The sequence below is a fragment of the Rattus norvegicus genome, chromosome 7 (assembly GCF_036323735.1).
Source record: "Rattus norvegicus strain BN/NHsdMcwi chromosome 7, GRCr8, whole genome shotgun sequence".
Classification (NCBI taxonomy): Eukaryota; Metazoa; Chordata; class Mammalia; order Rodentia; family Muridae; genus Rattus; species Rattus norvegicus.
This window is the reverse complement of record NC_086025.1, coordinates 65,365,440-65,390,061: the sequence shown is the minus strand read 5'-3', so window position 1 is coordinate 65,390,061 and position 24,622 is coordinate 65,365,440. Positions and strand designations below refer to the sequence as shown.

Sequence of the window (24,622 nt, the reverse complement as noted above, 5' to 3'; positions counted from 1 at the left end):
GTAACCCCATCCCTGTCCTACCTACCAAACCCCGACGTGCCTAACCAACGCTCATGTAAGTAGTAGATTCTAGTATAACTTACGACCAGGGTTTCTGAGAGCCGCCTCTTCATATTACAACCTTTAGGCCAGAGAACGGTGTTGAAACACCGAAGGGATTCCTGCGCAGCCCCGCGCTAACAAGTTTACCCTAAGGGTACATCCTCCGGGAGCGGAGCAGGAGGAACCGAACACCCGGACCCCTCTCCAACTTTTTTCCCATCACTTCTAACATTCAAACTAACGGCATGGCGCGGCCAGAGTGCGGCCAACGGGCGTCCGCGTCGTTGTTTAGACGCGTGTGCACGTACGTGCGCGTGTCTTTGTATACTTGTGCGTGGTTGTGAAACTGCGCTCTCGGCTCACAGGAGTAGGAGTGGTGCAGGGAGTAGGAATGTAGCCGGCGGGGCGCTCACGTGGGTACGTGGGCGCAGAGAGGGCCGGCTGTGCATCCGGCGTGGGCGGCAAGGAGCGACCTGCCCCGCCCGTTGGGTCCCCAAGCTCCCCCCTCCATAGCTCGGCCTCGGTCACCTCAGTCCCCAACTCGGAGCCCGATTCTTGAGTCCCCGCCTCCGCCTCCTGCTCCACACCTTCCCCCCACCTTCCCCCAAGTCTCCTCCTCTCAGTCTCCGCAGCAGCCTCTCGGAGGCTCAGGCCTGGGCTCCCACCCACCGCCTCCGGTCCCAGCCCCCGGTTCTGCCCACGCCCTCCTCCCGCCAGCCCGGCAGCCAGCGCAGCGCGGGGCCTCGCTCCCTGTGCGTCCTGCGGGGGAGGAGGCGCGGAGAGGCGGCAAGCTCAGCCGGGGAGGTGGGGGCAGAGGCACAGACAGAGGCGCGGAGGCTCCGAGAGAGAAGACGTGGAGGGAGGGACGGAGCCAGGACAGCGGTGGACCCGGGCCGCGCGCGCTCCAGGCAAAGAGCAGCGCGCAGCAGGCGCCGGGCACCGAGACGGGAGGCACGGGTGATCTCTGGCCGTCCATGCACAGAGCGCCCTCTCCCACAGCGGAGCAGCCACCTGGCAGAGCGGATAACACCCGCCGGACCCCACAACCCAGAGTCAAGTTAGTGGGCAAAAGGAGGTGGCAGGGAGTGGAGATGGGTGGAGTTGGACTCCCGAATGGGGGTCTAGGGGGTGGGGGTCGAAAAGAGGACGTGGAGAATCGGGAGGTGGGAGGTGGAGACTGATAGAAAAGGGGGGGTGAGTATTCGAATTGGGGGATCCTGGGAGCAAACAAAGACCCAATGAGCCTGGTTACGATAGAGTACTGCCTCATTTTCCATTCCAGGTTTACTCAGTGGGCATAACCTGGTACGTGAGGCCCTACAAAGACTGTCCCCCAGCGCCAGGGAGAGCTCCAGAGCTTGATCTGTCAACAGTGAGGGGTGGGGGAGCTTAGCTGTCTTAGTGTGTCATTAGCCGGCAGCGCACCACCCCTAGGTCTGGGAGAAGGTGGTTCCTTTGAGTTAAGCATCTGTGGGCCTGAAGGGGGTGTGCTTCAGGCCTCCCTTGTCATGAAATGACCATTCACTGAATGAGGAGGGGTAGCCCCCGCATGCAGCCCCTTCCTCAAGAGGCCTTCAGTCTCTCTCGCACTCCCTTTTGAAGATAAGGATGGAAAACAAGGAGAAGAGAGTAGGCGGGAGCCCCCAGGCAGTTTTCGCCTACAGACGCTGCTCCTGTGGGAGTGTGTGGGAAGAACGGCCCCAGAGCAGAACAATCAAGGCTTCCCTCCCCCTTTCCCAGAAGAGAAGGACCAATCAAAGGAGAGGGGGTAACTGGAAGGGTACTGGGCAGCCTAGAAAGTTCGGACAGATTCTAGGAAGAGTGCTTTTAAACCCTGGAACCTAAGGACATGAGCAAGGGTCTACCAGGTTCCCTAAAGGCCAAGGAAGAGGCCACACCCCTCCCTCCCAGCTACCTGGGCAAGGAGTGAAGTGGCCAGCAGTAGCCCCTAGTATTCTAAGTTAACTTTAATATGGGATGTTTGTGCCACTGAGCAATGCTCCATTCTCAACCTTGGGCACTGGGCAGGAAAGAGGACAACTGTTAGTGTGGGTTGGTTGGTACCCAGCAGGACACTTGTACTCACCGCCTGTCTCCTGCCCTTCCTTCTCAGGGCAAGTGCCTCAACCATGGCACTGCCTCGAACACTGGGTGAGCTGCAGCTGTACCGGGTCCTGCAGCGTGCCAACCTTCTTTCTTACTACGAGACCTTCATCCAGCAGGGAGGGGATGATGTACAGCAGCTGTGTGAGGCGGGCGAGGAGGAGTTCCTGGAAATCATGGCACTTGTGGGCATGGCCACCAAACCACTCCATGTCCGACGTCTACAGAAGGCTCTGAGAGAATGGGCCACCAACCCAGGGCTCTTCAGCCAACCAGTGCCTGCTGTGCCTGTCTCCAGCATCCCACTTTTCAAGATCTCTGAGACAGCTGGTACCCGGAAAGGGAGCATGAGCAATGGGCATGGCAGCCCAGGAGAAAAGGCGGGCAGTGCTCGAAGCTTTAGCCCCAAGAGTCCCCTTGAACTTGGAGAGAAGCTATCACCACTTCCTGGAGGACCTGGTGCAGGGGATCCCCGGATCTGGCCAGGCCAGAGCACTCCAGAATCTGATGTTGGAGCAGGAGGAGAAGAGGAGGCCGGGTCTCCCCCTTTCTCCCCCCCTGCAGGGGGAGGAGTCCCTGAGGGGACTGGGGCTGGGGGGGTGGCTGCAGGTGGCACAGGGGGTGGTCCAGACCGCCTGGAACCAGAGATGGTGCGAATGGTGGTAGAGAGTGTGGAGAGGATCTTCCGGAGTTTCCCCAGGGGTGACACTGGAGAGATCACATCCCTGTTGAAGCTGAATAAGAAGCTGGCACGGAGTGTGGGGCACATCTTTGAGATGGATGATAACGACAGCCAGAAAGAAGAGGAGATCCGAAAATATAGCATCATCTATGGCCGCTTGGATTCCAAACGGCGTGAGGGCAAACAGCTTAGCTTGCACGAGGTGAGTACCTGGGTCTTCAGGACTGCCCTTCACTCCTGGGCTCAGTTCACTTGCCTCAGAATCCTCCACCTCTGTATCACTGTCCCCTTGACCACCCCAGTTCCTTCCACACACCCACACATACCCAACCCCAGCTGCTGCCTCACTTCCCTCAACCTAAGGGAAGAATAATGGCAACGAAACCCTGTGCTGCTCACATGCCAGGAACAGGAGGCCTTGGGAGGGACAGTCTCTAAGTTCAGGCAGTTAAGTCCTGGGTATTATTTAAAGCAGGCATTCTTTGGATGGGCCTCCCTTGGTGGTGAAGGGGAAAAGCAGTAGGAGAACCAAGAACTCACACTGATTGTCCTCTTGCCACAGTTGACCATCAATGAGGCTGCTGCCCAGTTCTGCATGAGGGACAACACCCTTTTACTTCGAAGGGTAGAACTTTTCTCACTGTCCCGCCAAGTAGCCCGAGAGAGCACCTATCTTTCTTCCTTGAAGGGATCCAGGTGAGACCCCCTTCCTTCCCCAAGGTTGGAATCCTGCCAAGGACTTGGCTCTCCCAACTTGCAACTCAGGCAGCTCCAGGCCTGTTTGCCACCCACCTGCGTGTCTTCCCCTTGCCAGCTCAACTTAGACTTGTCTGAGGCTTGCTCTCTGCTCCCAACCCCCCACGAGAATGATTGGACTTCCAACTCCTGTCCAACCAACTTCTTCCTGCAGCCTTTAAGTAATGCATGTTCCTGGCTGGATTGTACACCCTGTGCATTGCGGGGCCCTTCTTACCTCCATTCTCCTTATTCTCTGTTTTTTTGTTTTGTTTTGGGTTTTTTTTTTGTTGTTGTTGTTTTGGTTTGGTTTGGTTTCTGCAGGCTTCACTCTGAAGAATTGGGAGGTCCACCACTGAAGAAACTGAAACAAGAGGTATAGTTTTGAGGGTAGGGAAGGACAGCCTGCCCCAATCACTGCCTTGCTGGGTCCTCATTTCCCAAATTGTGGGCATCCACAGGTTGGAGAACAGAGTCATACTGAAATCCAGCAGCCTCCTCCAGGCCCTGAGCCCTATGCACCCCCATACCGCCCCAGCCTCGAGGAGGACAGCGCCAGTCTGTCTGGGGAGAGCCTAGATGGTCACTTGCAGGGTGAGTGTGCATTAGAGTACCTTGGTCTGCTTTGGGAGGAGGTGGAAGCGGGTGGGTGGGTTGCAGGAATGAGCCAGGAGTCAACTGCCTGGAACAGGGTTGGGAGGCCCGGCTGGATGGGGACAGAAGAACCTGTGGGAATGACTGTCGGCTGAGGGTGGGTATTGTTGGCGGCAGCCCCTGACCTGACCAGTGCCCATGCCCACAGCTGTGGGGTCGTGCCCAAGGCTGACGCCGCCCCCTGCTGACCTGCCCCTGGCATTGCCAGCGCATGGGCTATGGAGCCGCCACATCTTGCAGCAGACACTGATGGATGAGGGGCTGCGGCTCGCCCGCCTCGTCTCCCATGATCGTGTGGGCCGCCTCAGCCCCTGTGTGCCTGCGAAGCCGCCTCTCGCAGGTGAGGCAGCCAGCAGTGCTGTCCCTAAACACCCCAGCTCCTCAGGCCCCCAAGTGGGTCCTCATTTTCTAGGATCAGAGGGAGGAAGGAGGGATACTGCTGTCAGAACAGTAGGAGGAGCTCCAGCTAGCCAGACTTTGAGCAGGGGCAAGCTACTACTGGGTTGTTTCCAATTGGGAGGGTCTGATCCATGTGGGGATCTTTGACCAAGGAGCAGAGAACAGAATGAGGGGTGAAGGTGAGCCGGAGAGTCAGCAGTAAGAGAGGCCTGCATAGAACTATCTAATGAAGGGAGGGGGCGGAGTCGCTGGGAGTTGTAGGGATAGGGTTCCCCAGTTTGGAAGCCAAGGAGCCCAAAGCTGGGCACTTTGTGTGTGCATAGGAAAGGAGTGGGCCCGGCAGAGGGCCGGGCAGCCGCTGGGCTGAGAGTGACGCCGCAGGCAAAGCCACCAACCCTGGCTTGGTATTTTTAAACTGTGCGTGGGTGGAAAGTGGGGGCGGGGACTGAAGGGGGTGCTTCTCTTGAGGGAGGAACTGGGAGTCTAGCTTCCTGTGTTTCCCCTGATTTGGCTACCAAAAACTCGGGGAGCTCTTATAGGGAGGGCGAGCCCTGGGAGGGGGCCCGAGGTGAGTGGGGGTGGCTGGGCCTGGGAAGGGGGAGAGGGAGAGGTCAGAGCCAAGCCGCCCCCGCAGCTCCTGACAGAACCAGAAATTCCAGCAGAGCAGAGGCGGGCGAGACAGGGAAAGAGAGACACACAGAGACAGAGAGCTACACACAACCAAAATAGGAGGGGGAGCTGCATACCCTTGGGTATGGAACCCCCATACACGCAGTGGGCAGGAGGCAGTAATTCAATAAGTGGAGCTGTCTTCGCATTTTTCTGTGCCTGGCCTCATAACAAGCTTCTCAGCCTCCAACCCAGTGTTCTAACCAACCTACACCTCTTTCCTACAGAATTCGAGGAAGGGTTGCTGGATCGCTGTCCTGCCCCAGGACCTCATCCTGCTCTGGTGGAGGGTCGCAGGAGCAGCGTCAAAGTGGAGGCAGAAGCCAGCAGGCAGTGAAAGTGGGGGAGTCTCAGACCCAGGACCCAGACTTCTGGCTCACTTAAGACCCCCCACATTCTCCATCCTTGCACTCGGCACTACCCTAGAAGGATCCTTCTGCTGCCCTCTGCCTCCCATCCGCTCCATGGGCACAGGACTATGGGGCTTCAAGCAATAACAAACAGGGGCCTAGCCAGAGGACTCAAGGGTGCAAGGTGTGCCCTCACCCGGCTCAGGGGCGTGGACTTTGCCTCCAGCCTGCTGGGGCTCTCCTTTCTCTCATACCACACACACCCATTCTCCAGGTGGCCAGCAGTGGTGTGAGCGGCTGAACTACTCTGCTTGGAAGAGAAGAACTTCCCCGGGAAGGCCTAGCAGCTTAAATGGAACCGTTTGCTCTGAGACTGGGGGCTTGGGAAAACTGGGTCTCCCTCCCCCATCCTCATTTTTTGTGCTTCTAGTTTGTTTCTTTAATTTAACAAGTGCTGCAGTTCGCCCGCCCCGTTCTCATCACCCCTACCCCCCAGCAGTCCTCTCTCTCGAACTGTGTGAGGCTGCCCCGCAGTTCCCTCTACCAGCCCCTTAGAGGCCTGGGTTGGACCCTGAGTCTCCTCAGCCGGCAGGACTGCAGCACCTGTCGAACACTTAGCGTGTCTTTCTTTTCAGATTGTGTACAGTAGATTATTTATTTTGTTATTTTGGAATAAAATTTATTTTATGGCTTAGGATCCATGGCCCTCTTCCCCAAAGTGAGGGAAAAAGGACAGGGTGAGAGTCGGGGGGGGGGGGAGCTGGCAGTGGACATAAAAATAGGAGAGACAGCAGTTGAGGGCCCCAACACCCAGGGAGTTTACACAATGAGGTCTGCACCCCTACTCAACCCTCAGGCTCTAGGAAAGCTGGAAGCATGGACTCACCAAGGCTATCACTGGATGCATGTTACAGCCACATAGTTACTCCCCAAATGATACTGGGTCACTGTCTTGTACAATGTCTTAGCCTTTCAGATACATGAGGTCACATGGGCAAAAGCAGATACATGTTCTGTGTGGTCATACAGTGATGTGTGACGTCTATAGGTTTAACATGTCTTGGGGTAAACATTGGCACGGCTACACACAAACTTAGCTCTTACAATGCACAGGCTCAAATGTCACGAGGCCTCTTTTTGGCAAGACTTTGGAGCTTCAGAGAAGTTTTGGATTTTAATCTGGGTAAAACCCATACCAGTAACCATACACCTACGTTTTCTTTTTTTTTTCTCCCAGAGTCACCTGAACCCAGCTCCAATCCCTAAGCCTATGCCCTCTGTCTTTGGCACAGTGTCTATGTTTTGCGTGTGAGTCCCAGGCCCTGGCTCAACACAGTTCTGGGGTGTGTGTGTGTGTGTGTGTGTGTGTGTGTGTGTGTTGTGCAGGAGCCTGTATCACAGAGCCCGAATATCCCCCCTCATCCCTTTGCACCCGGTGCTGGCAAAGGGGGGGCCTGGCGGGATAGGAAGGACAGAGCACAGCAGTTCCATATGCCACACGTTCTCCCAGCCAGTTCTTTTCTCTTGACCAAGGAACAGCTGGAGACGGAGGCACCTGCATGAGCAGGTGTCCAGAGCGGGTCCATAGAGACAGAAGAGGCTCTGTCTCTGGGCTTCTCCAGTTGGGATCACCAACTGGGGTTGGTCCTTAGGTCCAGGTGGGACATTGAGATCCCCGATTGCCCATAAGAAGATGGTTGCAGGAGGGGCTGAGTCCCTATGGATCCTCCACCTTCCCCTTGGCCCTCTAGGAGAAGCTTGGTGAGGTCCTGTTCAGTGGGAGGCATCAGGGGAGGGTACATGCCTTCGCTGACCCTGCAAGGAAAAGGGAAAAAGTAGGGGAGCGGGCACAGCACCTACTTTCTCAGGCCTCATTCCCAGGTTGCCACTTACCAGGTGCCCTGGGGGAAACCTTGCACAGGCTGAGTTAGGCAGCTGTCTTCCGCCATAGTGACATCTGAACACAGCAAGGGTTCAGGGCTGGACACCGCATGCTCCTGGGACTGGCACTGGAGCAGGCCCCTGCCAGGGGTCAGAAGAGAAAATTAGGAGGGGTGGGGTAGGCAAGGGAAGGACAGAGAAGGTGGGGCCAGGAATGGCTTTGTCACTTACTGGGGATGAGGCTGGTCAAAGGGCATGCTTATCTGGCTCATGGTGGGGGGCATTTGAAGGTGAGGCCTGGAAGCAGGAAGGAAAAGCAGGCACAAAGGGGGGGGGTATTCAAAAGTCAAGACATGAGTGAGGAAACAAGCTGCCATGCTAAATCCTGACTGGCTTCCCTTAGCAAGCCGTTTCTGTGCATCTGTGATCAGATGTCCCCCCCTGTAAAATGTTGTGTGTCTGTGTGTGTGTGTCCAGTTTCCAATGTGTTTTTAGTCTGAAAAACGTTCTGTTTCCTAGGTCCACCCTATATCAAATCCCAGAAGTCAGATAAGCCCTTGTCTGAGAGCTGATGAAACCACCAAGTAGTACTAGAGGAAGGAAAAGGTCTATGTCTCATTTTCGGGATTAAAAAAGATTAATAAATAAACATTACACAGCTGCTGGGATGTAGTCAGTGGCAGAGCACTTGCTTGGCGTGTGCTCAGTCCCTAGCTCTGAGCTTAAACCCGAGCACCCCAACAATACAGCAGATACAGTTACTGCAAATTTCACAGGTGAGCGAGACCACGCTAACAGTGTTTGCTATAAGCGCTCAGGTCAGGCCTACACACATTATGAAGTCATATAACCTTCGCAATAAAGTCATTATTATCGTTACTGCGGGGGGTGGGGGCTAGGAACTCAAGCCTGGCAATCTGAGTCTTAGACATTACTCTCATAAACACACAGAAGCCTGCGCAGCTGTTCTCACAAAAGCTAGCTACCTATGGTTCATGACACAATGCTGCCCCACCTCATCCTCCGCAGGTTCTGACTTACTCCTGAAAGGGTGGCAGTACACTCATGGACTCTTCTAGGGGGATGCTCTGAAATGAGTGGATGGAATGAGACTGTGGAGGATACCTAGGGAAAGAAAGCAAAGTCCAATTCGAGCCCTCCCTGATAACCCCACACCCTGCCTCCGAGAAAGGAAAATTCTTCGCTCCCTGCTGCAGTCTGAAAAAGCCAGCAATGCCGAAAGCCTGCATCCAGGCCGGTCCCCTCCCATTTCTCAAGCTCCTTACACCATATCTGAGCTGAGTTGCATGGAAGCATCAGGGGCCATTCCAAGATCATAAGGGGCCACCATGGCAGGCATCTGGGGCTCTGGAGTAGGAAGGGGCTGGTCCCTGAAGGAGAGAAGGAAGAACACGTGACTGACAAAGGCCACTCCTTCCTGCCGACAAGTACCGGCCCCAGTCTCCACCCACTAACCGTTTATTCACCTTTCCACAGTCATCTTGATAGTAGTTGAGACATAACCCCTCCCGTCCTTTCCCATCTGTTCCGCTATGGTAGGAAGGAAAGGAGAACTGTGAGTATCCCACTATCATGGAGGTGGAGGGGGGGGAGGTTGATGGGCAGGTGGAGGAAGGGGGGAAGGCTGATGAGCAGGTGGAGGGATGGGGGAGGGTTGATGGGCAGGTGGAGGGAGGAGGGAAGGTTAATGGGCAGGTGGAGGGAGGGGGGAAGGTTGATGGGCAGGTGGAGGGATGGGGGAGGGTTGATGGGCAGGTGGAGGGAGGGGGAAGGTTGATGGGCAGGTGGAGGGAGGGGGGAAGGTTGATGAGCAGGTGGAGGGAAGAGGGAAGGTTAATGGGCAGGTGGAGGGATGGGGGAAGGTTGATGAGCAGGTGGAGGGAGGGGGAAGGTTGATGAGCAGGTGGAGGGAGGGGGGAAGGTTGGTGGGCAGGTGGAGGGAGTGGGGAAGGTTGATGAGCAGGTGGAGGGAGGGGGAAGGTTGATGGGCAGGTGGAGGGAGGGGGAAAGGTTGATGGGCAGGTGGAGGGAGGGGGAAAGGTTGATGGGCAGGTGGAGGGAGGGGGGAAGGTTGATGGGCAGGTGGAGGGATGGGGGAGGGTTGATGGGCAGGTGGAGGGAGGGGGAAGGTTGATGGGCAGGTAGAGGTGGGGCTACAGAAATGGGAGAGAAAAGAGAGACCACACTGGGCAGAAAGGGGGCTACAGTCAGAACAGGGATACAGTGAGTGACAAAAGATTTCGGAGCTGCCCACTCACGCTTATAGTGGCTCCGAAAAGCCTCATCCTTGGGTTTCTTGGGGTAGAGGTTTTTTAATTGAGCAAGATCTCGGATTCGGTCCCCCAGTGAGCGAATGGATAGGTCTTTGGCAGAAAACGGCTGGATGTTCTCTATCTGTGAGGAGCCTACAAGAGGAATGAGACCCTAAGCCTCCCCTCATCCAAACTCCTCTTTCCCCAGCTCCATAACAAGATCCACTCTCAATCCACCGTGACAGGTGGTGAGCTGAGACCGAGGGTGAAGGCTAGAATGAAGGAGACCCACTCATTTCCATTGCCGTAGGGGTTGAAGGTTAGCCCATAGGAAGATGGGCGGTCAGACCCTAGGAAGAACTTCCTGAAGATCAGGTAGACATTAAGGATAGCTGGAGCATTCTCATCCCCAGGGACCAGAGAGAGCACAGCATGGAGTCAGAGGACTCTGGTGACTCACCATCCTGACCCCGGATGACATGGGCAATGGTGATGCCCCCAATCTCAGAGTCGCTAAAGCGGAGGAGGAAGGTTCCATCTGGCTCGTTGAGGAGAAGGCTAGTGACATATTGCTTACTGATAAAGCCGATGATCAGCCTGGTCAGAACGAGGGAAAGGACAAGGCTGTCGGTACTGGGTGTGGAGAGGGAGCCATAGGTGTTTGGTCCCTGAGGCAGGGACTCACCGATCTGACCAGTAGCTCCGAAGACAGCGTTTAGTGAGGTCCAGGACACCATCAAACCACTGCCAAAAAGTGAAGCCTCGGCCCAGTAGAATCTCCTGAAGGGGGAGGAGTGCAGAGGTGAGTGGGGAAATGGATGCACTGGAACCAGTGCAGGGCTATGAGAGCTTGAGAATCAATGGTTGAAGACCAAAGTGGACCTGAGGCCCATCGATGGCAACCACTTACCTGGCCACACTGGGCACTTCTTCAGGCTTTCCCGTATGTTAATTTATCTGATCTTTCTGTATATAACATAGCAATCAATCATAGCAATGGAATGGAAGCCAGAAAGGTAAGTGACTTCCTTAGGTCCACACTACTGGCGAAGGACAGGGTAGAGATTTAAGCCTGCAGCCTAGCATGGGAGACCCACATAACCACTGTCCTGTCCTCAATGTCACCCGGTAAAGGTCCATTCCAGAGGAAGATGATTGTCCTGCCATCCTGTTCTCTTCAGTGATGCATTCTCTGGCCACAAGAGCTTCTCCCCCACCCTCCAGTTTGTTTGTTTGAAAGAGGAGAGACCTAAAGTGGGAGCCAGGGGAAGGCATTGTCCCTGGAAAGGTGGCTTTAGTACCGACTTGGTAGCTGTGCACGATGACACCATGGTCACAGACATGAGTTCCTTTCCCTGTTCTTATAACTGACTCAGTCCTGAGCCATCTCACTTTGGAGACAGAGAAAAATACAGTAGCTAATATTAAAAAGTCAGAAACATAGGTTTCCTGTTGGATATGGTGGCTCATTCCTGTACATTTCTGTAGGAGACTGAGGTAGGAGGATTGTGAGGTCAAGGCCAGCCTGAGCTATCTAGTGAGTTTGAGGACAGCCTGAGCTACAAAGCAAGCAAAGGCTAAGGAGCTCTTGAGTGCCCCCCAAGGGTGAAGAGCTGAGGTAGGAAACTGAAAGAGCTGGGAAATGACCTTGTTGAACTGTGACCAAGACACACAGCGGTGCTGAAAGGCCTCTATGCTAAGGCTGTTGTCATTGAAGATCTTCTGGGCCAGGAACAGGAAGTGTTCTGGTAGCAGTCCCCGGCTGGTCCCCACCTCAGCCATAAACTTGAGGTTCAGAGTTTCACACATTTTCTCCCAGGGCACTCGCTCAGCTACCACAAAGGGCACTCGGTCCTGGGTAAAAGGAGAGAGAGAGAGAGAATGGCCAGTCTTCCTCCTGATGGCCTGGGCTCTTCCCAGCTCACAGACATCTTGATTTCTCAGAGGCTGTGTGTGGTGCCCTGGTATGACAGCTGTTAGGACCAACATGAGTAGAAGCACAAAGGCAGGCCCACAAGAAAGACTTAACATGATTGCCACCCGCCAGCCAGGACAGCCCCTTATCTTACCACAGAAGAACGCACCCTGCCCCTGTCTCCCACTCTGGGTCTTTTCTTACCATCTCAGAGAAGGCATTATCCCACAGGATGGTAGCTTTGGCATTGTTGTCTTGGTTGCCATGAACGATGACCACCAAGGGCAGAGACAGGGCCTACAGGGCGAAGAGACAAGTTTCTCCTTACTGGAGTCAGAGAGCTGGACGTTACTCCGGTGTACTGGGAAGCCCGTAGTTCACATGACATAAAGGTTGGTGGTACATCACTGGATACTTTGTGAGGTGCAGCGGGGGCACTGGTGTAGAGAAGCTGTTACAACTCAATGCTAGGAAGCCAGACTTTTAGGCTCAAATACCAGTCCCAATGCCTAGAAGCTGTGTGATCTGGGCAAACTCCTAAACCTATTCTGTGACCCAAGGTCATCATCAATAAACCGAGGCTAGCAATAGTACCTATCTCATCGTGTTATCTAGAAACATGTCCTAGTTGGGCTTTGTTGCAGTAAAAATAAAAGTGTGTATATGGCGGTTGCACTCTGGGCATCAGAACTAACGTTAATTTATCTTGGCAGCTCCATGCTGCCCCCAAGTACTTTCTGACCCTCTGTCTGAGAGCTGTTCCAATATAGCACCCTGCCAGGCCTCCCTGCCCTCACTCACAGCTCTTGTGGCTGGTTTCCACCACGCCAGGCATACACATCCCAATTCTGTGGTGGGCCCAGTGTGTCCAGCCACCATACACTCTCTCGAACTCAATTAAGTCGCCCATGAGCAAACATATCCTCTGATCTAATTGATAAGATATAATTTGTCCATCTAGACAACACAAAATCCTATACACATCCATCCCTTAAAAAGTAGTCATGGGTGGAAGGGTTGGGATTGGGGATTTAGCTCAGTGGTAGAGTGCTTGCCTAGCAAGCTCAAGACCCTGAGTTCGGTCCCCAGCTCCGAAAAAAAGAAAAGAAAAAAAAAAAGTAGTCATAATAATCTGTAACTATGTGGAGAGAAGAATCTTTGGTTCTTTTTTTTTTTTTTTTTTTTTTTTTTTTTCGGAGCTGGGGACCGAACCCAGGGCCTTGTGCTTCCTAGTTAAGCGCTCTACCACTGAGCTAAATCCCCAGCCCCGGAGAGAAGAATCTTAACACACACACCCTGCCATTTTCTCTCAGCTGCTTTCCCCTCACTCCAGCCTCCTCTGCCTCTCTAAAACTTTTCTCCCACCCATCCTTCCTTCTCGTCCAATGACAGGCCTCATTCTATTCTGTACCTGCCTTCAGCATAATGACAACCACCTACACGGTTTTTGTTGACACAAGCTAGGGTTATCTGAGAAGAGGGTGCCACAATGGAGAAACTGCTTCCATGATGCTGGTCTGCTGGTCTGTGGAGCATTTTCTTAATTAGTGATTGATGTGGGAGGGCCTTGATCATTGTGGGTCACCCCTCAGCAGGTGGTCCCGATGTATACAAGCAGGCTGAGCACACCATTCGGAACAAGCCAGTAAGCCAGTAAGAGAGGTGGGATTATGTCTATGGAGGTGTGGTGAGTAAGGGAAAGGGGGTGCCTCAGTGGGCCCATGCTGAGACAGCCCTTACCCATGAGGGACCAGCCACAGGACAATATAGTATAGAATAGAGTTTATTCAGGGCATGGGGAGGGGGAGTTAAGAGGATAGTAAGGGCAGACAGAGAAAGAGAGGGAGAGAGGGAGAGAGGGAGAGAGGGAGACAGGGAGAGAGGGAGAGAGAGAGAGAGAGAGAGAGAGAGAGAGAGAGAGAGAGAGAGAGAGGAGAGAGAGAGAGAAAGAAAAAGGAGTTTGAGAGTCAGTAAGATGGCTAAGAAGGGAAAAGTGTGTGCAGTACAAACCTGGTGACCCAAATTAAACCTCCAGAACCCACATAAAAGTGGAAGGGTTGGGGTTGGGGATTTAGCTCAGTGGTAGAGCGCTTGCCTAGCAAGCGCAAGGCCCTGGGTTTGGTCCCCAGCTCCGAAAAAAAAGAAAAGAAAAAAAAAAGTGGAAGGGTTGTCCTCTGACCTCCATACATGCACCATGACATGTGCATGCTCCCCCCACCCCCTGCAATAATATTTTAATAATATTATTAATATTATTAATTAAATTATTTATTATTTATTTATTATAATTGATTTATTATAATTATAAATTTAAATATATAATATTTATAATAAATATAATTAAATATTTATATAATATTATATATAAATAATATAAATAAATATACTTTATTTATTATAATTAATTTAATTATTTATTAATTAAATTATTAAATAATATTAATAATATTTCAAGGAAAAGAGTCTAGAGCCAGCATAGACTATATCACAAGACGCTGCCTCGAGAAAGTAAACGAACAAAACAACTACAACAACAAGCCTTGCTTGCTACACACACTGCTCCCTAGATGTTCCTCCAGGACTTGTTCCTCCACCTCTGTCTGGCCCTAGTGTATTATCCCAGAAACACGGAATATGAGGCAGTCAGGAGGAGGTTCCAGGGCTGTAGTGGAGCGAGGAGGAGTGAATCCCTGTGGCAGCAGGGCTGGAATCTGCACTCACCTGAAGCTGGATGAGGTGTTTGTTGGGGCCCAGCATGAAGCTCGTAGAGAAGAGCACAGCGCACTTCTCTTCGGTGACAGACTCTGTACCCTTCCGCTCACAGCGCTTGATTTTCTTCAGGAGCTACAAGGGGGAGAACACAGGAGAGCAGGACAGAGCAAAGATGTTGAGAGCTTCCTCTCTGGGCCCTCAACATCCTTTCCAAGAAGAGTCAGTCACACTGTCCGAGGACACCAGCACCCACAGCCTCTCACCAGGTTCTTGAAGAGGGCAGAGCAGCAGTTCCCAGGAACACTGTTCTCCAGAGGTACAGTATTGTTCATGATCTCTCCTGTGCTCTCCCTGCCAGGGGAGTCAGAATGTGAACAGCCTCATCTGAGGTGAGCAGCATGGGTCACTGGGGGAATGATGCTGACCACTGCCGTCACTGGCCCTGGCTCTCCGTGATCCTGTTCGTGTTCCTCCTCCTCTCTGTGTGTATTTATATATACACTGCTAGTACTGAACCCAGACCCTAGCGTGCTAAGAACCTGCCCTTCCATGGAGGTGCACTGCCTGCTTGTTTTTAACTTTGTTGTTGTTGTTGTTGTTGTTGTCATATGAGTAGTAGTACATGTGTGTGATGGGGTGCACTCATATAGAGGTCAAAGAACAACTTTTTAGGAGTCAGTTCTCTCCTTCCACTTTTAAATGGGTTCTAAAAATCAAATTCATGTCATCGGGCTCTGCAGCAAGCCTCACTATGCCATCTTGCTGGCCTCCCTCTCCTGGGGTTTTTAAGAGAGAAGTCTCCATCTTGGCCAAATCCCAATGACTCCTCTTGAATGGATCCCTTTCCTTTCTCTGCATTAAAGTCAGAGTTCAGTGTCTGCACACTCCAGAGGTCTCTTTCCCTAACCTCCACTCTCATGAAGCTAGCCTCTCAACTCCTCTCACCCTGTCAGGCCTCCTCCAACCCAGGGCCACTCTCCACTTACACTCCAGCCCCAGACCCCTGGGGCAGGCTTAGTTCTCTGGCCTGTTTCTCTGTCACCATGTCAGCTCTGACCAGTGGAGGCTTGGCTGAGGTCCCTAGGAACTGCAGACCCAGTAGGAATCGAACCCCAGCCTGAAACTTAGTCTGTGTCTTCAGAACCTGTGGGGGCTGCTTCTCCACCAGGAAAGAGCTGGAGGGGTGAGAGGGAGACGGTAGTGTTAGATCCTGGTTCCCTGGTTCTTTATAAACCCCTTCACTCCCTGGGGTTTGCTTACAGCCAAGTAGGCGCTTATGGTTTATACCTGGTCACGAGGGTTCGCAGGACTTCATCCAGACGGCTTATGAGCGATGCCCGGGTCTTGGGCTCAAGCTCCCCACTGGCTGCTCCAATCTCCTGCTGCAGCTGGGAATAAATTTCCACCAGGCTTTCACACCTGGGGCCAGGGCAGTTGTCAGGGAACACAGTTCTCAGGTTGTTTTCTTCAACCCAAACCCAGGAAGAGCACTGTATATTGTGTGAGCAGGGATATTGTGTGAGCAGGTGTCAGGTAGGTTATGGGTGTGGCCGCAAGGCACCTAGGTGGATGTGGGGGTTCTAGAACCTGTCTTGGCTCTGGATGCGGAGCTCATTGTCAGGGTCTAGGCTGCCTGTGGAGAGTCCAGCGGCCTCTTCTCATGAATTTACTACCTGGGGCACTGTGTGCTTTAGGGAAAACTGGAAAGTGAGGTCTGGTGATCCACATGTATACTTTCAGTACTTGGGAGGCTGAGCCAGGAGGCTTGCAGTGAGTTCAAGGCCAGCCTGGACATCTTGCACCGTAAGACCGTGTCTTAAAAATAAAAAAAGCCAGCCTCCTCATTCCCCTGGGCATAGGCTTGAAGAGAGTAATGACAGACGACTCTCAACTGAGCTATTGTGAAGGGTCTATGTGAGCACTGCACGGCCTTGCAGCAACTAGCTTCTATAAGCCTTGGCCTACTTCAGAGTCACCGTCCTCAGCTTCCTCTCTCTTGCACCTGTGTACCGTCTTGCAGAGACAGTGGGTTCCCACCCCGGCATGCTCCCTGATTGGCAGCCCTGTTCTCACCTCTCCTGCAGCCCTGCCAGGCTCTCCTCAAAGGGTGTGCCATTCCCTGCCAGCTGCTGTTGCCGCTTCCAAATCTGAATCCTTTTCAGCACTAGAGCCTGGGTGGCCTCCAAGTCCCCCACAGTCCCCTGCAGCATCGTGGCCAGATCCTAAGAGCAGAAAGGAGCCTGAGCCAGGGCCACCATTATTTTTTCCTGGGACACCTGGGATCAGGACTTTCCTCCACCTCCCTGCCGTCCCCTCGCACACCTCAGTCAGCCCCATCCTCCCGGCTTAGCATCTAAGTCCAACTCACCTCACTTGGACCAGTGCCATTGGCAGGAGGGTCTATCAAGTTCTTCAGAGACACTAAGGGCAGGAGTAGAAGTCAAGGGTGTAAAAAGCATCGCTTAAGGCAGAGGTCTACAAAAAGATTACTTTTAAACCCTCCCCCAAATCCTCTGTCCTCCAGGCCCTGGACCCCACCTTGCGCAGTCTTGGTCCCCTGCTGCAGAGATTCTCGGAGAATCCTGGTCTCCCTTACTCGGTGCTGAAGCCTGCCCAGGGCTGTAGTAAACTTGAGTTCTTCCTGCTTTCGATGGAAGGGCCCTGGCAGGTGGTGGAACTGCACCAGGAGGGGCGGGGAGTGGGGTACAGATACAGAGAGGTGAGCCTTTTCTAACCGGTCCTCTATGTCCACCTCTAACCCCCAACCCTAAAGACGTTTGTACCTTTGGCAGTTTTTCCAAAACTCTCAGAACCTCCTCAGGATAACACCTTTCTCCTGGCAGAACTAGTTCCTTAGCTCTTGTTCTGCCTGAAGCCTCCCTAAACTTGGTTTTGGGAGTTCACTCTAACCCCAGGAACTTCCTTTGGTATCCTGGGTCCTGAGTTCTGAGTTTAAATTTTTCCTAGGTTTTCATGGCTTGGACTGAGATCTCTGGGTCCAAGAATCAAGAGGAGGAAAAGAGAATAGTTCCACTCACTATCACCCCTTGTAACCCACTAGGAACATTTTTGCTTCCTGTTCCTGCAGCGTTAAGTACTGCTGGCCTAGGAGTTTTGGTTTCAGAGGAGGGAGCACTCCTTGCCAGGAGACACACAAACATTGAACTGAAGCTCAGACTTCCCCCTTGGCCACTTTGGGTTTCTGATGCCCTAAAGCCCACAGACTAAGAAAGGATAACAATGTTAAGAGGGCTGACTGATCCAGATTACCATGGGGAAATTGGATTGCTTCTTCTCAGTGGAGGTAAGAGAGATTATGTCTGGAACGCAGAGATCCTTTAGGATATGGATTACTAACTAACCTACAGGTTGTGACCATCAGAAAACATATTTCTGATGGTCTTAGGAACCCCAACCATAAATTTATTTTCATTACTACTTCATGACTGTCATTTTGTTACTGAGCCAGTGTCTCATTTCCAGAGACCATCAAGAAATATGAGTTTTCCCATGGTCACCGCCCATAGGCTGAGACTGATGCTTTACGGCATCTCTTGGTGCTACCTTTCCCTGTGATTAAAATCGATGGGAAACTCCAACAACCTAATCCAGGCAGAAAAACAAAGGGCACAGACCCTTCAGAAATGAAGATATGGGTCAGTCCTCCAGGAAAAATGCCAAGAGCTGCTGAGGTGATTGCTAAAGGTGAAATAAATACAGATAGCAGCTGAGGTGACTGGAGAGATGGTTCAATGGTTAAGAACATTGGCAGGTCTTCCAAAGAACCTGGGGTTCAATTCCCAGCACCCACATGGCAGATCATAACTTTTTGTAACTCCAGTTTCAGGGGATCCAACACTCTCACACAGGTGTACATGCAGGCAAAACACCAAATGCACATAAAACAAATTACTTTAAAAAAAAACAAAAACAAAAACAAAAACAGCTAAGGCCAGGTGATGAGATAAAGAAACAAGAGTTGGGGTTGGGGATTTAGCTCAGTGGTAGAGCGCTTGCCTAGCAAGCGCAAGGCCCTGGGTTCGGTCCCCAGCTCTGAAAAAAAGAAAAGAAAAAAAAAAAAGAAAAAGAAAAAGAAACAAGAGTTATAATTGACGTGAGTTTTTCTGTCATATTTTGTTTAAAATGTGTTTGTACAGATATTTGTTTTTCCCTTGATTTCTTTATCATGCATTGTAATATCAATTAAAAGAATATCAGTGGTTGTAATATTTAAGTTTAAGATACTAAAAGAATGTTTCTTAGGGCACATTGCTACTGCCATCTATTTTAAGTATATAATGTGTTTGAGATTGTACGTTGGATAGTTATGTTAGGTGTAATTATGGCCTGGATATTGTTTTCATTTGGAAATTATCATGACCTAAGGAGATAGTTGTGAGTCAAATTGATAGGGTGTGGACTTGTGATGGCTGTTCTTGGTTGTCAGCCTGACTGTGTCTGGAACTAACTAAAACCCAAATGGCTGGGCACACCTTTAAGGGATTTTTTTTCTTTAAGTCATTTCTAGTGGGAAGACCCACACCTCTCCCAGATCATTGAGGTGAGGAGATACATCTTTCCATTTGTTTGTTTTTGGTTTTTGAAACAATGTTTCTTTGTGCAACCCTGGCTGTCTCGGAACACCCTCTGTAGTCAGGCTGGCCTGGAACTCAGAGACCCACTAGCTTCTGCCTCCCAAGTGCTGGGATTAGGAACAATACATCTTTAATCCAGGTGTTTTGAGATGGAAAGGTTCATCTTTAATTTGAGCCACACCTGCTGGTAGCCTATACAGAGGACACAGAAAGAGGAAGCTTGCTCGCTCTGCCTGCTTACTCTCGCTCTCACTAGACAGTCCATTCCTTCACTCGCATTAGAGCTCACGTCTTCAGGATTCCAGTGTATACTGAAGACCAGCTGAGACGTCCAGCCTCATGTATTAAACAATTGCCGGATTCTTGGACTTTCTATTTGGTACATAGCCATTGTTGGATTAGCTGGACCACAGCCTATAAAGCATTCTAATAACTGTGTGTGTGTGTGTGTGTGTGTGTGTGTGTGTGTGTGTGTGCATTCATTCTGTATTCTCTTCCTCCAGAGAACCCTGACTAATACACATGGGAAGTGGGGTAGCACAATACCTCTTCTATAACAGCTTTTTTCTCCCCTTGAAGTATTTGTCTGATGGTGGCCACCAGCTTCAGGGGGTCCCTCTGATAGATGCTCTATAGAATTGAAAGTAATCAGTTGTTAGTCTCCCTCACCCATGCCCCCTCCCTCTTCCAGTTCCTTGCCCCCACTCATGGATACACTGTTAGAGAGCATAACCATAGACTCTCAAGTTTCCTACATTTGCTTGCTTTAAAAACTGATTTGCATGCCAGCTAGCACCTAACCACAGGAATAGCAATTGCTTTCGACATCTACCTTGTGACCAATTTTCTCCCAGTATCCAGTGCTCACTCCAGCTCTACCACGACCCACCCCAACCTTTTCCCTTCCGGTTTTGCCCCACCTCCAAGGTGCTGATGTGCTGCAAGAGGCTGCTTCCTTTCCCCTGCTCTCCTGCAGAGGCCTGAAGACGCTGGACAGTGGCAGAAAGTAGGGCACTAGCCATGTTGTAACAGAAAGCATCTGAACCAACCAGGAACTCCCTGTGGGGACAGTAGGATTAGGATGCCTCAGGCCAGGGTTTCTTTAATGCTTCTGAGACTCAATTTATAGCAAGGAAGCCAGGTTTCTTTTCTATCTAGGCAGGTTCTCTGCAGCCACCACCACCCATGCCTCCTGTTCCCCACTCTGCTGGCTGGTAAAACATTTGTTTCTATTCCAGCCCTGGCTTCCCTTCTTGGTTCAGCCTTCTAAGAGGTGCAGTGTCTTCGTGTCAACATGTGTGGCCTACCAAGTCTTGGCCATTAGACACACACTAAAGGTCCTCGGTTCTGACTTCTACTAACAACAAGGGCTCTCAGATGAGGGGGACACATGGAACAAGACTCACCAGGGCTGATTCTCCAGCCATTCGGCCAGAAGATGCCGCAGGTGTTGTGGAAAGTCAACATAGAGCCGTTGCAGTTTTTCTGGGGACATCTTGGAAACTAGACTCCACAGAGACATGATCTGGGATATCGCAGGGTGCCTGGGAAAGAAGGGCAAGACCATTCAGTGAGGCTCCCAGGAGAGCAGCCTGGCTTCTGGGACGGCTGCAGCCCCTCCATATTGATGGGCTCGCTGAGAACCTCCTTTTGTCTTGCTGGGCTTAGAATGCTGGATCTTTCCAGAGCTTCGGGCCCTTTCTAGTTTCTCATTAGCTCAAGCTAAAGTCCCACAGAGTTGGGTTAGGATGTGGAGTGTCACAATAGTCTCCTCCCATCAGTTGATCATACCTATTTCCAGGGCACCTTAAGCTACAGGCTCTCTTGGTCAATGTCCAAAGCAGGGCAAAGCCTTCAGTGGTAGACATGCGCAAGCTGGAGGACTACAGCTAGGTCAGCGAGGGAAAGAGGACACAAGACGGGACGGAAGGGAAAGAGCAGGCTCCATGAAGACAGGTGGTTTCCACGGTAGTTTGAGACCTGGTCTGGTTTGATCTTCTTATTATGAAAAGGAAGGTTGAATGAATACAGCACCTTCTAAATTTTTTGTTTTTCAGATTCTCTGGCTATGTTGCTCAGGTTGCCTTTGAACTCCTGAGCTCAAGGAGCCCATTCTTCTCAGCCTCTCAAGCAGTGGGATTCTGGTGCATGCCACCATCCTCTTGCTCTTTCTAAATATTTAAAAGCACTAAGCAATTTTAATTTTTTAGAGGTGCCGTGAACAAACTCAGGGTCTTGATGGAGTAAGCAAGTGGTCTGAGTGCATCAGAGGATCTCCCTATGTCTCTTAGGCTGGCCTTGAACTCAGAGAAATCTGCCTGCCCCTGCTCCTGCTCCTGCTCCTGCTCCTGCCCCTGCCCCTGCCCCTGCCCCTGCCCCTGCCCCTGCCCCTGCCCCTGCCCCTGCCTCCTGCTTGCTGGGATTAAAGGCATGCACCACAGTGAAGGGTCAGCCTCAGCCTCAGACTCTTGTCCCAACTTTGCAAGGGCTGGGGCTATCGACATGCACCACCACACCTGACTCCAACTTTAGTTTTTAATCCATGTGATACCCGTGTCTGAAAAGGGCACGCAGGACATCACTGGGATCCAAGACCATGCACAGGGCCCAAGACAGCTCGCAGCATCTACCCCTGATCTACTACATTTTCCCATATCTAGCTATGAAAAGCTTAATGTGTAAATTGACAGCACAAAAAGATCAACAGCAGTAATAAATAAATCATAAAACATACTATAACAAACTTGTTTACCATCCATATATTCCTTTTTTCTTGTATTTTTTCCATTTCATTTTCTCAAAGTGTGACTCCCTGCAGGTTAACTGATACCACAGGTAGCAGAGCTTAAATGGGAACAGGGTATAAAGCCGCAGTAACTCTGTGGAAGGCAAGCGTGGATGACAGGGATTCTGCTAGCTCTACTTTCTCTCTCCCTGCTTCCTGACCCCCATGGTGTACCTTGAAGCTTCTCAAAGTTCTAAGACACTATGAGACAATTTGAAAGACACCTCAGTGGTAGAGTGCCAGCCTTGCCTCGTATTTGTGAAACTGTAAGTTCAGTGCCCAACACTGCAAAAGTCACCAAGCTAGGTGATGAAGATGGTGGTAAAGTGAGTAGCAGTGTCTCCTAGTCTTTATGCACTATGCCATAGGTATACCAGTCTCAATACCTTAGCTCACTGGAACTCAGCAACAACTGCACGTGTGCGTGCGTGCGTGTGTGTGTGTGTGTGTGTATGTGTGTGTGCCCACCACGTGTGTGTGCCAGCTCCCATGTGTGTTTGTGTGTGCACACGAGTGTTTGTGTGCACATGCGCGTGTGTATGTGTGTCTGTGCCTGTGCATATGTGTGTGTGCATACCTGAGAGTGCCCGCATGCGTGCGGGTGTGCCCATGCACATGTGCGCACCTCCCTAGGGAAGAAGCCCAGCGCCTCATGTAGGCTACATAGTGCTATATCCCTGAGCCACATCACTGCCCCCTCACAATATTTTTTTTAGCTTTTAGTATTTTAATGGTTTTGCCTGTATATATGTGTGCCTCTAGAACTGAAGTTATAAACAGTTGTGAGCTGCCGTGGGGGGGGGGGGGATCAAACCCAGGTCCTTTGGGAAAACAGCCAATGCTCTTAACCACTGAACCATCTCTCCAGTTCTATTTTAAAGTATACAATTATCCCTTTTCCTAGATGAAGAAATTAAGGCTCAGGAGGTTAACTCGTCCAAGGCCACTGGGCAAGGAGTTCGTAATGGGGCTCTTAACCATCGTTTGGATTAATCACTATACTGTCCTGTTAGAATTGTTTCCATCCCATCACCTTAAGAAGATAGAGAGGACAGGAAGAGCTGGGATGGGGGAGGGGGGGTGATGGAAGAGCAGCGAAGCAATCCAGATTCATCAGCCTGGAAGTGGGAGGCAACAAGATAGCCAAAACACCAAAGGAGGAGAAGAGGAAAGGCAGGGGGAAGGAGGGAGAGGGAGCAGAGACTTCTCAGGGCCTCAGAGTGGGCTGGGTAGAGCAGTGGTTGGGGGGCTCTCAGTTCACGTTTCTCATAATGGCCTCTCAGAGAGGATGAGGAGGAAGGTGGGATGGAAACTCCCTGGGTCTCCCCAATTCCTCCTGCCTTTCGAGCCTCTTAACTCGCCCAGGACTCCCATACAGAAGAGAAGGAGGCCCATTCACAGGACAGTCCCACCCCTAACCATCTCGCCTTTTGCTCTCCCACTCCGAGTTCTTACTCCCAAAGGCAGAGTACTCAGCTCGTACTTAGGGTCCTTCCCCCAGGCTTTGCTCTAAAACTGTCTACCCTCTTAGGGTGGGGCACCTCGAGGAGTCACATTCAGCTTATTTTCAAATTTAAGGGAGGATTCTGTTCCCTCTTCCTCCCAGTCTCTGGAGTGTTCAGATTCCAGACCTTTGGCCCTAACCTTACCCTACTGGGGACTGGGGACGCCAAGGCACGAGCAGCTCCCGTTTCCACTAAATCTCCCTGTAGAACAACTCAAGCCTCATCCTCCTCCCTCCCCAGACGCCATGAAGCCATATTTCTCCCCCGAGCAGTCAGTAACGGTACAGGGTCTATAGGTCGGGCCCGGACACCGACCGACCGACCAGACCGTCCGACCAACGCTGTTTGTGATCAGTCCCTTAGGGAGGGAAGGCGGAGCCACACTGCGAGAGGCGGGGCGAGCTTTCCCTTCCAGACTACCCCTCCCCGCCGCCGTAGGGGAAGCCCGACAACCCAGAAGCTTCTTCCTAAGCTTGGTGGCCTAAGTCCTATCCCCCTTCTCCTGCATTCCGAGTCTGCTGACCATGGGGCCCCAATATTAAAAGTCAAGGGTTTCCCTGATTTGTCCAATGTGTGTGTATACGACGGTGGTGGTGGTGGCGGTGGGGGTGGGAAAAGGTGGGAGGAGGTGGAGCCAGGTCAGCAAGAGGAGGATTAACCCCCAGCCGGCCGCCCTCCCACGGGGAAATCTCAGGGTTTACTGCAGCCAAGCAAGCAATGCGAAGGGGGAAAGTCCCCCTCTTCTGGGGCACCATGAGGTCTACATCTGGGTCTTTCTCACCCTTCAGCCACACCCTGAGTAGGAACCTTTAGCGGGCAGCAGCTAGGGGTTGGACAGGCTCGGGGATCCTGGAGCATCAACTTCTAGGGAGGGGCAGCCATGTCCCCCCCGACCCAGAGAACCCTCCTTCCCCTCTATCCAGCGACTACCCCAAGTCCCAGGAGCTGCTGGGCTGAAGATTGGGAAAGGTGACGCGACACGTTGGGGACGGGAGTGTGGAGGCCTGTACCCACCCAAGTCCTTCAAAAGTTGGAAACTGCCAAAACCCAGTGCCATCAGCTAACCCCAGATGAAACAATTTCCAGGGGACCAACTGCCCCGCCCAGAGGGGAGGATCCGAGTGGCCCCGAAAATCCATCCCTCAAATTTAATCAAAGGCCCCCCCAACCTTCCCTACTCGCAGACATCCCCTCACCTCGGCAGCCCCGCTGCTATCTTCTCCCTCTCTCAGCGGGCACTACCAAGCCCATGGGTCTGTAGGTCTGTCCAGCGGGTTCTGGGCTGGCCCTAAAAACTCAATGTGTACACAACACACACACAC

The 24,622-nt window shown here is 51.9% G+C and overlaps 2 protein-coding genes across 3 annotated transcripts; one reads left to right on the top strand and one right to left on the bottom strand.

The window, feature by feature from the left end:
- The first annotated feature begins 534 nt into the window (after positions 1-534).
- On the top strand, positions 535-7,199 carry Nab2 (Ngfi-A binding protein 2). Of its 2 annotated transcripts, NM_001134874.1 has the most exons (7): positions 807-1,099; positions 2,156-3,029; positions 3,390-3,523; positions 3,887-3,938; positions 4,024-4,156; positions 4,365-4,556; positions 5,512-7,199. In NM_001134874.1, exons 1-7 carry the CDS (start codon positions 1,017-1,019, stop codon positions 5,619-5,621), a joined length of 1,578 nt encoding a protein of 525 aa, NP_001128346.1. In that variant the 5' UTR covers positions 807-1,016; the 3' UTR covers positions 5,622-7,199. The 2 variants fall into 2 exon arrangements, with proteins under 2 accessions (XP_006241521.1, NP_001128346.1); XM_006241459.5 differs by lacking the exon at positions 4,365-4,556 and having other exon boundaries at positions 535-1,099; positions 5,512-6,331.
- A 37-nt stretch (positions 7,200-7,236) lies between these two features.
- Stat6 (signal transducer and activator of transcription 6) lies at positions 7,237-24,557 on the bottom strand. The gene is given in 22 exon segments (NM_001044250.1): positions 7,237-7,449; positions 7,528-7,656; positions 7,747-7,812; positions 8,557-8,640; positions 8,802-8,906; positions 9,003-9,066; positions 9,795-9,941; positions 10,249-10,385; positions 10,474-10,568; positions 11,436-11,642; positions 11,908-12,000; positions 14,425-14,547; positions 14,679-14,766; positions 15,402-15,590; positions 15,703-15,834; positions 16,489-16,637; positions 16,784-16,836; positions 16,954-17,092; positions 19,557-19,640; positions 19,931-20,069; positions 20,417-20,554; positions 24,497-24,557. Coding segments are annotated over 21 exon segments (2,526 nt in total). The 5' UTR covers positions 20,533-20,554; positions 24,497-24,557; the 3' UTR covers positions 7,237-7,262.
- Positions 24,558-24,622: the final 65 nt, after the last annotated feature.

Bases quoted from the DNA above. Each gene is read 5' to 3' on its own strand.
- Nab2 (NM_001134874.1), top strand. From the start codon at position 1,017: ATGCACAGAGCGCCCTCTCCCACAGCGGAGCAGCCACCTGGCAGAGCG. The intron at 3,030-3,389 runs GTGAGTACCTGG...CTCTTGCCACAG, and splicing joins AACAGCTTAGCTTGCACGAG to TTGACCATCAATGAGGCTGC. The intron at 3,524-3,886 runs GTGAGACCCCCT...TGGTTTCTGCAG, and splicing joins TCTTCCTTGAAGGGATCCAG to GCTTCACTCTGAAGAATTGG.